Below are 14,277 nucleotides of genomic sequence, written 5' to 3'. Positions count from 1 at the left end.
AAAAAAATCAATGAAATTGTACAAGAAAAATATATGTACTGGCTGCTTGATGAAAATCTTTGAACAAAGTTAGCACGGCAAATGAACCCTTTAAATTTGAGAACACATCTGGCAAACATAAAATCAGCATTTGTACACTAAGCGTGAATTTACATAAGTCTTGTCTTACACGTCTCTGACAGTTTCAATTCATACTATTCTTACTGTGTTCAACACTATTTTTGCTTGGGCTTGATCGTCTTTCTTGTTAAGCCATATGAACATGTTGCCTCTGACTTCATATGTTTAATATATTTATTATCATGTATATTTTAGATTGGTAGTTATTTCCAGGTTCCAGTAAAGATATTTATCATCACAGATATTTATCATCATCAGTAAAGATATTTGTCATCAGATTTTATTAGATAATAACTGAGGCAAGCAACTACAATGTACTGTAAATACTTCAAAGTACTGCATTTCTGAGAGAAAAATGAGAAGTGGAAGCAAATAATTACCTCTTTTAATTTTTATTTTATTTTAATTTTATTTTGTGTGTGTGTGTGTGTAAAGAAATTTAAACTGATACAAAAGCTGCAGAAAAGAGGAAAAAAAAAAAAAGGAAAAACTGCTTTCTTGGAGAAAAACAAACTGTCATGTACATGTGTCATCACATATGCATTACATTTTAGAGAAAAATCTGACTTGGACAACTATAGGAAATTATTTTGCTTCTCTGTCCTTTAGTTTTTTTAATTCTTGTAACTCAATTTTGGCAAATTACATAGTCTTCATTATGGAAATAGAGACTCCATTTGGAAGCAAAAACACGCAAAGAATTATTTAAATCTGGCCGAAATCCTACTTCGTTCCTGAAAAGTCTGCCCAAATGTATTTGCTAACTCGAGAGAGGATCTTGAGATATAACAATCCTGAAAGACCTATGAGATAATAAATAAGAAAAGTTGACAGTGGAATAGAGCAGTAGAACTGTTGGCTGCCATAGATGAAATACTTTCAGAGGTATATGAATGTAGATGTGTAGATGGAAGGTAAGAGGGCTGTATTTTGTTCTCCTTTTCTTTCAAAACTAATGCAATCACATTAGTTTTTAATTCAGTTTCAGCTAATTAGGTGGATTGAAGATACTAAAAAGGATCAGAAAAGGCTACTTGGAGTTTTATTTAAATGGCGTAAGAAGTCAGCAGCAGCAGACAAGATACAACTCTCTACAGATATTTGAGATCTCTTTTCAAAGATGCTGCAAGCAATTCCTTTTCATCTTACCAGGAGTGAGGTAGAGCGATGTCAGGTGAGACGCTCACTCGCAGAGTCAGAGGTGTGACTAGTCCAGCAGCCATGGCTGGCTACGTGGTGTCTGCCTGAGCGCTCTTGCCCAGCTCCTGCCTGCCCTGCAGAAAGGCTGGGACCGGCCCTCAAGGGGTCATAGCAATGTTAGCACCGTGGAGAAAATGCTCTGACTTCCTTGTTGCATTGTGTAAGTTTATGCCCTGGACTGCCTGCATTAAGTTTCACTTCTGTTCTTGAAGGTACCCACACAAAAGTGATGGATGTGTGGTAAATGCTTCCCAGACAAAGGCCTATTTTTACTGCTTTTACTCCTACCTTACCTTTAAAAAAGCTAAATAAATTATAGCCTTTCTAGCCCAATCGCATGACTGACAAAATTTTTTACAAAGTCATAATATATTATGATCAGGGAATACCATCTTGCCAAAGTATTAAAGTTGATATTTAAATTGTAAAGCTAAAATTCTTACAGTTTCACGACTTTTTTCTACTACCGTAAAACCTAGGCCAGCCAATTGTAGAGCTTGTAGCCCTTTTCTTTGAGGTAGCATTAGAAAGGGAGTAAGGAATTTTAGTTCTCAAAACACAAGGATTCCTCTGAATTAAAGAAAAGTGATAAAAAATGCGTATATCTGTTCATATACTTCAGCCAAAGAGAAGCCATGGGAAGTGTTATAAATAGTAACGTTGTTCACATGCTCGCTTGGGTTCTGCTCATAGCACTAGGAGCCTGACGAAATTGAAATATATATTTCTTCATTGTGAAATATATGAAGCTTCACCCAGGTACCAGTTCTAAATATCTCTAGGAGCTATTTTTATACAGCCAGTAGACATACAAATGTGGTTCAGTCACGGCAAGTGCACCGTCAGGGTAGCATAGAGGTGAATTAAATTGTAGATTGTTTGGTAACGGCTTGTTAGAGAAACCCATGAAATAGATCTTCTTTATATGTTTTTGATAAATGAGGATTATGAAGAGACTGTTTTACAGTGCTGAGCAACATTTCTCTCTCAATTATTACATTAAAAAAGGACCCTATCTAGTTTCTTTTCACTGTACATTGGTTTAGCAGTAATTCTACACTGTGTATTTATAGTTTGCCGTGGTTCTTATGGAGACACCAAGCTTCAAGATTTTTAAATAGAGCATGGAAATGCCTGGCTGGAAACCATCTGCTTCTCAGAGGCAGTGACCAGCCGTGGGATGGGAAGAGGAGACTGGTATGGAAGAAAAAAGAGGAAGGATGCATTTGCTTAGTTTGCACTAATACAAGTATAATTGAGGGACTTGATCAGAAGGTTCTGGACTAGAGCTTTTGAATGAGTGCTTGCTAATCCCACTCCTAATTTTGGCCATCATCTACTTTAAGAAATTTTGGAGATTATTCATGGTGATGCAAATTTTTATTTGCTCTGTCCATGTAGTCAGGCTCTTAAATCAGAGGCCACAACATCCAGTCATCGCTTCCTCCATTTCTGCCCAGCCTTCCTTCCTGGAAAGGTTTGGGACGTTTGGATACAGGTCTCTACCTGAGCCAAATACCCAGAGCTCAGGCTCCCTTGGTGACCTCTGTTTGTGGTTCCTGCCCCTGGGCTTGAACACACAGGGGTGCAGAGGTTTAAAAGTGCAGCCCAGAGAGGTACCTGCACTCTGCAAGCCAGGTGGAGAGGAGGGGAAGGGTAACAGCATCGCTGACTGGTGCACTATAAATGCAGCAGTGCTATAAAGGCACTCAAGAAGCTACTGACTTGCATACGGAGCTGATAAAAGTCAGGGGGACAAGGTTACTGCAGGGTTTTTGTCAGGTTAAGAGAGGAGTGCTTGCTCTGTCTGTGAACCCAGCAGTTGCTTAGTGACATAATGATCAAGTGCAAGCCTGCAAGATGGACTGAATAACACCAGCGTGATTAACGCAAAATAGACCCCGTGGCTGCGAAGGAGAAGAAACATAACCCCAGTGCAAACATCATCCTTCTGCCACCACTCCCGTGTACTAATAAGGAATAACGCACAGCCGCCGTTCCTGCTCTCTGCCACCACCTTACCGAAATGATCGATAACTTTGCTGTAGGGAGGAGCTATTTATATTTCAAATGGTGCTCATGTTTCTCCGCCTGTGTTTGCAGAACATCCCCATGGCCTCTGTGGCAGGTTGAGCGTCACTCCTGGTAGTGGGAAGCACTCATTGCAAACGTGGGAGTTGTAGAGGATGCTTAACCACGCAGGATCAAGTCCTCTAGGAAAAATAACCTGTATTGTGTTGGCATAGCAAGTTTTAAAGGTGAAACTGTCTATGGTCAGGGCTTTTGTATATCTCTAAGGGGTTTCTTACCTGGAAAAGTTCCCATTTTTTCACAAACAGGTAAGGCAGAACTGAATTTAGCAGTGAGTCCTGCATGGGGACTGATCGTACATTTGGTTTCTTGTAAAATGTCTCCAGATTTCACAGATTATGAAATGTGTGTTTTGTGGAATAGTTCTCAAGCCTTGATTTTTCAGTTTAATGTTGTCCCATTAGCTTCACTTCATGTTGTTAACCATTTGTCAGCCAATTTCACAGGATTGCTTACTTTGTCAGTAATTTTTGCAGTTTTAGTCATTCCATTTTGTCATTTTTATTTGCTCTCATGACTGCTGTTGTCAGAAGAGGGTCATGCTGAAGTGCCATGAAGTAAGTGACAACAATAAAGCATAGAGTATGTTGTGCATTCTGCTTCTTTTTAATGCTCACTCACTGTTACTGCCTTTTAGTAATTCTGATGTTGACTTTTTATACAAATGTGGATTAGATCATCCTAATCCAGAAATGGTAGCCATTCCAGAACCATGTAAGGGTTTCTCAAACTGAAATAAAAGCCACTTTTCATCGGACAAAATTCAGCAAAAGTTTTCATAACATGAGCACCTAAGAGTGGATTCCTGAACTTATGCTTGGACACCTAAATAGGGGACATTGTTTTTCAAGCATGTCAAAATTCTGCTGGATTTTTTAGGGTGTTTTTTGGAGGAAAGGGAGTGCAGTTTTACATGCTTATGTGAGCTTTAAAGTAAAGACAAACTAGCCCTTGAAATAATCAAGCTGTGCGGCAGTGGTAACTGATAATCTTTCCTCATTGGAAGCTGTGAGATTTTCTCTTTTCCTTCCAGCTTGCCTTGACCTTTTCTCTTCCAGCTCTCCAAGAAGAGAGGGTTGAGCCCACCTCCTGGTCCTCTGCCCCTCATCAACACCTTGCCCTTGCTGTCTGCTTCCAGATAGTTGTGCCATTCGCATCAAAAGTGTTGGTCTCGAACAGCCTCCCAAAGACCTTTAGTGATTATTCCTTGCTTCAGCTGAACAGCGTTACCTGCAACAGACACTAACCATTTCTCAATTCTTCTCACTAAATAATGCTATTATAAGAAGCTCTGTATCCTGCCAGTCATCACATCAATGCTTGTTCTTAATCTTCCCCCAAAACAGACAATTATAGCCTTACTTTTCTAACATGCAATTTTCCTTTGACAATCCAAAAATACAGTAAAAATATTACAAGAGATGAAGGCAAAGTTTTGGTTTTGCATGTTCTCAGAAATCTGTAAAAAGTTATTTTCCCACGGTACCTCTGTATAGGGTCTCTTTTCTCCCACTGGTTCTCTTGATAAGCTTTTTTCTCCAAAGCAGTGGAAAAGCTTTGTCGGAGAGAGCAAGTCTTTTGGCAAGATACAGAATATAATAGCTCTCAAGAATGCATAATTATTTGGGGGTTTTATTGGTAGTGTTGTTGTTTTGGTTTGGTTTGTGTTTTCTTTGGTTGGTTGGTTGATTGGTTTGTTGGTTGTTTTTTTTTAGATGAGAGGCTCCTAGGACCTATTGCAGCATGCCATCTTTCACTGATTTGCATTTGATATTAAGTTAACAGTAAATTTGAATCCTGCAAATCCAATTTAAAATTTAAAAGAATTTCTTGCCTAGAAGCTGTGTTGATGGCTTTTCTACTTGGAGACATAGGAATTATATATTGTGGTTTTAATACGAGACAGCATAATAGGCATTGCCATCAGTGCAGTCTTACAGCAGCAAATGTTTACAAATTAGTACCATATGCTGATTCTAAAAGGGCAAATTTTATTTAAAATTATTATCAGACTTTTCACCTTTTTAAAATGAAATTTGGGTTTAGGCAGCTTTAATATAGATTTAATATGTTTAATATAACAGATGATCAAATAAAGCATACCAAAATTGCTCTTATTAAAAATCTGGAAAACCCACAACACAACACAAACATGCCTGCTCCCCAGCTGGAATGTACTTGCCCCCTTACTGACCAGGATACCAGCCATCCATGAAATGCAGGACAGCTGATAGTTTCAAGACTGCATCTGCATCACAGACTGGACTGTAGATGTCAAAAAATATAATTTGGGATGGATAGGAGTTGCACAAAGGCATGTATTTTTTCCTTGTATTACAATCGCAGTACACCAGTCTCTGTAGCATGTTGGATTTGATATGGCAAGTGAAACAAGGGGCGAAAGAGGGAAAAAGAATCTTGGAACAAAAGAGTTAGGATGGGAAGTCTGGAAATGTAATTGTGGGCTTCAGCAGGCTCGCATGACCTTCGTGAGGCTGTCTGCCTTGTGAAGGCTGCAGAGCCAGCCGCAGAGCCAGCTGGAGCACAGCAGCCAGGAACAGAGCACAAACTTGGTTTTGCAGGTTGCTGAGTAATTTTGCAGACAGCAGTGACCTCAAGTTGCTGTGGTTACATTTCCTCTGATCTTCAGCTGGTTATTGTAAAACTAGTCCTAAATAGGACTGCTGTGGCAGCAGTGAGGACGTGTACTGACTCACAAACTCATCTGTATTCCCAAGTGTGCAGAACATCTAATAACCTCCTCAGAGGAGGTGTGGTGCCGTAGGAATAAGTCTGTTAATGAAGTGCCCCGAGCTGTCTGATAAAAGGGTTAACATTTCTATTAGATTGAGTACTGGTGTGGCTATAAACTGAGCTGGTGTTGAAACCTCATTAATCAGCTAAAATATTTTTCTTATCATAGTTCCAGAGTCATATTTTAATAGTCAGTAGTCCTGAACCCATGGTCTGAGGAAAGGAAGGTGCCCACAGACCTTTTAATGCTGCTTGTAGCCATGAGAAGCCACTGCTCTGATCCAGGCTGACAGAAAGAGCAAAGCCTTTTCTCACCCAGTATTACTGCCTGTGCATCTGAGGTTAGGTAACATTAGTCTAAAGAATACTTAAAATAAGAGCACATGGTTTTCTTTAGGGGATTTTGTTTTAGAGGCTTAATGTAGTTTATTTAAGGGGATAGTGAAAATGATCTCCTGAACAAGGACGTACGGGGAGTCTATGAAATGAACCATACAGAGAAGCAGCAGCAGAAATAAGTTAAAGCAGATGTACCTGACTGAACCTAGAGCTGTTAGTCAGGTAACAGAAGTGATCTGTCAGTGCCTACCATTATAGAAGATAAATTTGCACCATCCATTTGATATTGTCATGAAAGATGTGAATACAAAACTCTAATTTCTCGTATTTGCAATACAGGAAGTTTAAGTAAAAGGGTCACCGCAAATAAAGAGAGAGGGAGAAATTTCCACATTTATGCAAAACTCATCCTGCCCTTCTTTCAATCACTAGGGCAACATTATCATAACCTTTTTCAAAGGAAGGGTTTTTTGGATTTAAAATTATATCATGCCTTATTAAAGTGCGTGAGACTCCTAATACTAAGTAGGTAGAAATAATTTGTTCCCCTTGGTTAGTAGAATTTAATAGTTTCTTGCCATAGACTTCTATGTGTAAGAAGGCTTAGCTCTAGCCCTGGAAGACAATGAAAGCCATTAAGCTCCAAACAAATCACTGGAAGCACTCAAAACCTTGCCAAGTGTTTCCTTTCTTTTTTAAATTACAAAGACATAAGTGCTGAAAGTATTTTTCCTACTGTGTTTTAAGTGAAGTACTGATCTTTCAGCTCTCAAAAAGATCCCCCTGTTCCCATTGAAATACATGGAACAACTTGTGGGAAATCAGTGGGATTGCTCATGCGAATAACATGTACGTTCTCCAGAAAGTTATTCTTAGTGCTTCTCTAATAACACAGTGTTGGAGCCCAATTTGAATGAGACTCGCTGTGATATGAGCGTGCTCTGAAGCTCAGTATAGCAGTGCTGTAGGTTACCTGACGTCTAGGTTTGTTAATTATGGGCTGAAGCCCCAGATGTGATGCAGGGAGTATGTAGGAAGAGGGCTCACAACAGGTTGCAGCAAACCAAGGAAACACTGAAGAAAGATTCCAGTTCAAGGCTACCAGGACTTACAAGAGTAACTGTGGCTGCAGTAGGGCTCAAATGAGAGAAAGGGATTAATAGCCAATTATCATTGCCCCAGGTGAGCTGCCTACATTTCTTCTTTTGGGTAACGGATGAGTAGTTCACAGGGATAGCAGGTTAGGATAGATGTTGAGGAAGTGCTGACACCCCCATCTTTTTAATTAAAATTGTAACCACTGTTTTAGTCAGGATGTGGGCAACCAAAGTCCAGTCACTCCCTTTCCATGGGCATTCATAATTACATTGCACTGAGAAACAAATCCAGTGAGACAGGCTAACCCTAGGCACCATATCCTCCACCCCAGCAGCCCCAGTGCTCTGCAGGCAGCAGCAAAGCCTCCATGATTCTCTAGGACAGAGGAGCACAAGAGGAGCTCACAGTTATAACAGGTGCTCACAGCTGATCTAGTGGTGAGGGTTGTGTCCAAGAGAGAGCAGATGTGGGGTTTGACCCCTGCTGGATAGATCATTTTGGCACTTCATTTCCTGGCCGTTAACACAAAATCTTTAAGCAGTCATTCAGGAAGAGCTGAATGACTGCTGAATGAAGACCCCAGCTTCTTCCATAAAGGCACTTTAAAGATGGGGGCTCCAGAACCACGCTCTTCCTTTGGCTCTGTAAGATCTTTTCTGCACAGTGGTGAATCTGCATTATTAATAAAAGCATTTGTATCTGCCATTGTGCACCAAAGCCATCCTTCGTTCTGCTCTAGGCATGACTGGTCAGGCCTGGGGACAGTCTGGCGCTGAGATAAAGAGGTCTTCAGTCAGTGTCTGCATGAGAAATCTATCCACAGCATCCTCCAGGTCATCTTCTGGAGTCTGTGGCATCACTTCAAAGATAAATAAATCCTTTGGTCAGGAAATGCATGAAATTAGTTGGCTGAAGGTGTCCCTCATTGGTATTTTAAAACTGAAAAACTCTGGAGCCTTCTGGAGAAGAAGTTCAGTGGAAGATCCTGTAGCACGCAGGCTGCCTGGCAGAATTGTCCTATGAAGAGTAAGGGCCGTGGGATTAAGCATTGTGTGAAGTGAGCAGACCTGAACCCGGACCTTCTACTTCTAAGTTTCTTCTGTGGCCACCAGACAAAAGTTGGCTTGTCTGCTCCTTCACCCACCCTGACAGCCTCAGCAACAGTTAGCCTCTCGACCAGTTTCGTGTCTGTTTAGTCTGTAATCTGCAATTTCCTTTAGGCAGGAGATAGGTGCCAGCGACTAGATTACTACCACATCACCCCTGGGCACACAGAATAAGAATTTTGTCTCTGTTAGTTTTTTAGTGAAACTGCCAAAGTATAATTTCTGGTCAGAAAGAAAAAAAAAAAAAAAAAAAAGACAAAAATGTCCTTTTATGAACCTTAGAAGACAGTTTTATTTTTAAAGCGTGACATGGTCAGCTGAGCAGAAAGGGAAATAAGAGGAGTTTGGGAAGCATTTGGGAAGCATCAACAGGATTACAAACACACATACCCAAAAATTCACTGAGTAGATAGATGTACAAAGATCCAAAACCTGAGCTAATAATATGCTTCCAATACTTTCCATAGCTACTATTATTTGCTATGTTACCTCACGGTGTGTTGGACTGACAGGCTAAAACAGCAATGAAGGACTCACCTCTCCATGCAGTCCAAGGAAGATCAACTCCCGATTGCACTGCAAGGGTAAAACAAAGTGGCTGTATGCTTATTACAGATGGTGTTTCTCATTTAGCCGTGAGTCCATTTGTTGTAGACTGAAAAAGGAAGAATGTGTTCTGCAACGTCTTTTTCTGAACTGCTCATAAGCAAAGGTTTTGCAATCTATGCTAATCAAAGGTAATCCATGGCTTACCATTTATTATTGTTTTATGGGAAAGATTCGATGACTTTTAACCTGATATTGCTCCTTTAAAAAATACATATGTATATATTCTAACATTCCAAAGCCATGTTTGCCACGTGTTGATATGGACAGACTTTCAGATGGTAGCTGCTCTGTCTAACTTTCTGTGTCTGTTTACAATTTCAGGAGCACAGAAGTCATGAGTACTGTCTCAGGTACACGAAGTACAACAATCACTTTTACTGTCCGACCTGGAACCAGCCAGCCGATCACACTGCAGAGCAGGTCCCCAGACTATGACAGTAGGACCTCAGGAGCAAGACATGCTCCAAGCCCTGTGGTTTCACCAACAGAGATTAATAAAGACATCATGCCTGCTCCTCTGACTGCTTCTGCTTCAGCTTCATCTCCTTCTCCAACTTTGTCCGATGTATTTAGCCTACCCAGCCAGCCCCCTTCTGGGGACTTATTTGGCTTGACCACAGGGCGCAGCAGGTCTCCTTCTCCCTCAATATTACAACAGCCAATCTCAAATAAGCCTTTTACAACTAAGCCTGTCCACCTGTGGACTAAACCAGATGTGGCAGATTGGTTGGAAAGTCTAAACTTAGGTGAACATAAAGAAACATTTATGGACAATGAAATAGATGGCACTCATTTACCAAATCTACAAAAGGAAGATCTGATAGACCTTGGAGTGACTAGAGTTGGGCACAGAATGAATATAGAAAGAGCTTTGAAACAGCTGCTGGACAGATAAGAATAGCTATTTTGCCTCACAAACTTCTGTTGATAACTAGAGATGGGCTGGTACTGAAATACCCCAAATGCCTTGTCTGTCTGCGAGTGCCAGCAAAATTAGGGGGGGAAAAACAGTTTAATTCCTGGTACTCAGGTAATGCAGACTGTATGCTACATGCCCAAACGTAAATCTAAATATGTACACGAGTGGGGCCATTTTATTTCAAAGTTGTGGGGAGATATGAGAGAGAGAGAGAAAATTGTTAACTTTAAAAATATTCTATTGATAATACCCTTCTGCTGCAACAATTACATACCAGTTTTCTTTCATCTTAAAATTGCAAGCAATGTTATTTTATTTTTTTTAATTGAAAGGCACTGTATTCTCTTCTTGACATTCATTCAGTCTCCCAGCAGGCTTCCTTCCCCAACCCTTAGTTTATTTTAAGAGGACAGATTGCTTCATTACCACTCAAATCTGTTTTTGTTAGTAGAGGCACACTATTGTGACAGGTACAAGAGTTCATATTACTGTTTTTTACTAGTTTAGTTCTCTGATTTATTGGCAGAGAAGCTGGTTGTTCTGCTGGAATTAGTTCAAAGGTAACCTTGCTCTGTTTTACCTGGTATTTCTTTATTTCTGCAGTTATACTTAGCATTCTTCCAAGGTGGCAGAACAAGTTCAACACATGCTCCATTGCTGTGACCTGTAAGACGATGCAGAAGTTTCATAAAAACTGAGAAGTAATGCTCACTTAGAGGTACAATAAAATGAAGCTAGTTTGAACCTGAGACCCCCAGTTTTCAACCAGCTAAACTACTGCTAAGTTGCAATATGAACTCTACAAGCCAGAAAAAAAAAAAATAATAATTGTTTTTTATGTACAGAGGCACCTTTTGGACTTCACAGTCAGATACACAAATATGCTGAACCCTGAGTGATACCGTTTAATTCAGTGAGTGCTTAGCTATTTTGAATATCAGGCCAAGAAAGAATAAAAAGATAGATGAATGTTCCCATTGAAGTCAATGGGAAGGGTGCCAGTGTTTTAAGAGAGGGATTTCAGCCTGTTAGCAGAAATGGAAATAGTTCAGCCTGCTAAAAAAATGAACAAGGTAAATAATAATAAAAAAAAAAAGCTAATGCCAAGATGGAACGAGGTCTATATTGTCCCAGCATGTGCATGTTAGGGGGCCAGGGGAACTGGTAGGTATCCAGTTTCTCATTTTTATCACTGTTAACAAGTATTGGCTTCTTGACAAGGACAGCAGACAGAGCACTTCACGGGGAGCTGAACACTTCCCGTTGGCCTCCCGTGATCTCCTTGCACGGCTGCCAGTGGGGTGGAAGCAGAGAGTGTGCCCTGCTCCAAACCTGGCGGTGTGGCTGAGCATTGCCTGGGTGGTGAGCCCAAGAGCTTTCCTGGAGACTTCAGTCAGCAGGGGGGAACACATAGATTTGGTCAATCTGACTTTTTTTTTTTCTCTTTTTTTTTAAGTTAACAAGTCTCTCTCTGCATGTTTGACCTCCCCTTGTAATTAACACCTCTTAATATCTGTGAGTTTTGTAGGTCTTTATTAACATAATACTCAAGTTGTTCAAGGTGGGTAAATTGTGTGTGGATGGCTAGACTGCCTACCTACCATACTTTCAGGTTCTCTTACATTTTGCAAGGTACCTGAACTTTCTTTCCTTGATATGGTCCTTCATATGGTCCAGCCTATCTCTAATTTTTTTATTGTGATTATTTTTGCTCACGAACAAGTGTCTAATTAGGTCTGCAACAGCCCTAGTATGAGTACATAAAGTTTAGCATTTTAAATATCTTTCTTTACTGCAAGTTTAAATAGTTGTACAGATAGTTTATAAGCACAATATTTTAAGAAAATAAGTGGCTGGTCTACTGGGCAGCCTTTGTGCCACTTCAGTGCTAGAAAGTGAAAAACAACAAAAAAAAAACTTTTGTGGTTTAATACTATTTCTGTGGAATAATTATAAAGTCTTGACCTTTTTAAAATCAACCTCATTTGGATGCATCTGAACCAGCAGAGCTGTGTTATATTTTCTATCTTTGCTAGAACTTCTACAAAGGAGGATGAATATTTCTTCAGAAGTGGTTATAGTTACCAATGCATTGGATACTCATTAAAAAAAATAAAAACTTATTTAGCCTCCTGCCCCCTTTACGGAACAACAAATCTTTTGACTTAACATCTGTTACTACACTATATTTGTATTTGAAAGTTCCAAGTAACCTTGTAATAAAAATCAAATACTAAGGCATTTTACTTTCAAGAGTACTGAATTTTTCCATAGGTGTTGTAGAAAATGACAGTCTCATTCAGATAGTCAATACAGGCAACTTGAGGCCATCAGATACTTTAAGAAGTGTAAAAATGGTAATTTAGCCATCATTGTCTTCCATTTGGTGATATGACAGAATTCAGTAAATAAACCACTAATGCCATGCTCTTTTTTTGTTTCTTTGGGTACAGTTGATATTACCTCTATAATATGTGCCAGAAAATACATTAGAAACTACGGTAGTAAAAGACAATGTAGAAGTTGACTTTTAAGCTGCTTTTTACTCACAATCTTGTTGTTGGATTTAAGTTTAACAAGTGCTGACATACACAGCAAATTACAGTTGATGGTAATCCCTTTCTTACACAGGTGTGTTTCTTGCTCGTGTATCTTTTCAGGTACTGAAAGCATAGGTACAATACCATTAGCAGAGAAGAGGTTTGAAACATTAAAGAGCTAATGAAATAGTTTATTTTTACATTGTGTCTTTCAAAGTAAACGTAATGAGACCTGAGAGGACCTACTTTCACCAATAAAATGCACCTCTGCCAAGATGAATCGGTCTCTAGCTCTGTTTGATGATTTTGCTACAGAAAGCAATAGTAACAGATACGACGTTGCCTCCGAGTATTTTCGTCAGTCTGGAAATGTTGGGGGGAGGAGAGAAGACCCTTTTATTTCATGCTACTATGATAGTGAAAAACAAGTTGTTAGAGATCTATGAAATACGTTATGATATTCTGGGTTTTAGGATCAACTTTTGTTTATATACTGTAATTTAAATAAATTGCATTTACATGCCTAGTTTCTGTAATATTTGTGTATACAATACCAAAATCTTACAAGATGTAAATTGTGTATAACTGCACAGACTCCTTTCCCTAGGTGTCTGAGAACATTTTAAGTTGAATTCATATATTATAAAATGACTAGATGTGACTGTTGATTTACAGAATTTACATATCACAAAAGTTAATTATTTGTGGTACTTAAGTTAATAAAAATAGTGATTTTTTTCTCAGTTCTTAAAAAGCATTACCCAGTTGATCTGGCGATGATTATGTGTATGAGCCACAAATATTGATAATTTTTCCATTACATTTTTTCTTTTCTTTTCTAGATATTAATATGTTTCTCGCTATAGTTTGTGTAACAACTTGTGTTCACGTTATCTATGTTGCTGTAATTTTTGTGCTTTAATTCCTCTTATTTTGACTGATTAAAAAATCAAGCTCCTGTAACTTGCACTTTTCCCCAATCCTTAATACTCTTGTATGGCAACCAAAATTACTGTAAGAAATAAATATAATATTGCACTAAGGTTGTGGTTCTGATTGCAAACAGAGAACACTGTCTGGATTTTTATTAAAAAAAAAAAAAAAAAAAAAAAAAAGTTGCCAAACTTGCAATCTGATGTTGTATATTGGAAGAGCATAGAATGCTTTAACAAAATGTAGATAGAAATAAGGCAAAACCATTGATTTATTGTCAGGAAAAAACACTTCCTTTTTCTTTCTTTTTTCTTTCTTTTTTTTTTTTTTTTCTGGTTAAAGCATTCTTTATGCTTCATATTAGTTTATTTACTGAGTTTGAGATCCATGTTTGAAATTTGACAGGTAAAAATATTTCAACAGGTGGTAGAAAATACTTATCTATTTGCCTTAAGGTGGGTTTCAAATAATCATTGAAATTTTTTTCTTTGCTGAGCGTGTGTGTGGGAATGCATGCTCTCAACTTAGTATTACTGGTTATATGAGGCACTCAGTTGTGGATCTGTTC

The 14,277-nt window shown here is 38.9% G+C and overlaps 1 protein-coding gene across 1 annotated transcript in view; it reads left to right on the top strand.

Moving 5' to 3' along the window:
- SHANK2 (SH3 and multiple ankyrin repeat domains 2) overlaps positions 1-13,978 on the top strand; it is a 308,073-nt gene extending 294,095 nt beyond the window's left edge. Inside the window, exon 23 of the mRNA XM_032187848.1 lies at positions 9,639-13,978. Coding sequence (XP_032043739.1) covers positions 9,639-10,212 — 574 coding nt within the window. The 3' untranslated portion in view covers positions 10,213-13,978. The remainder of the gene's footprint in view (positions 1-9,638) is intronic.
- The last annotated feature ends 299 nt before the right edge of the window (positions 13,979-14,277 follow it).

This window comes from Aythya fuligula, chromosome 5 (genome assembly GCF_009819795.1).
Source record: "Aythya fuligula isolate bAytFul2 chromosome 5, bAytFul2.pri, whole genome shotgun sequence".
Classification (NCBI taxonomy): Eukaryota; Metazoa; Chordata; class Aves; order Anseriformes; family Anatidae; genus Aythya; species Aythya fuligula.
The sequence above is the reverse complement of the archived record's forward strand: the minus strand, read 5'-3'. Positions and strand labels throughout refer to the sequence as shown.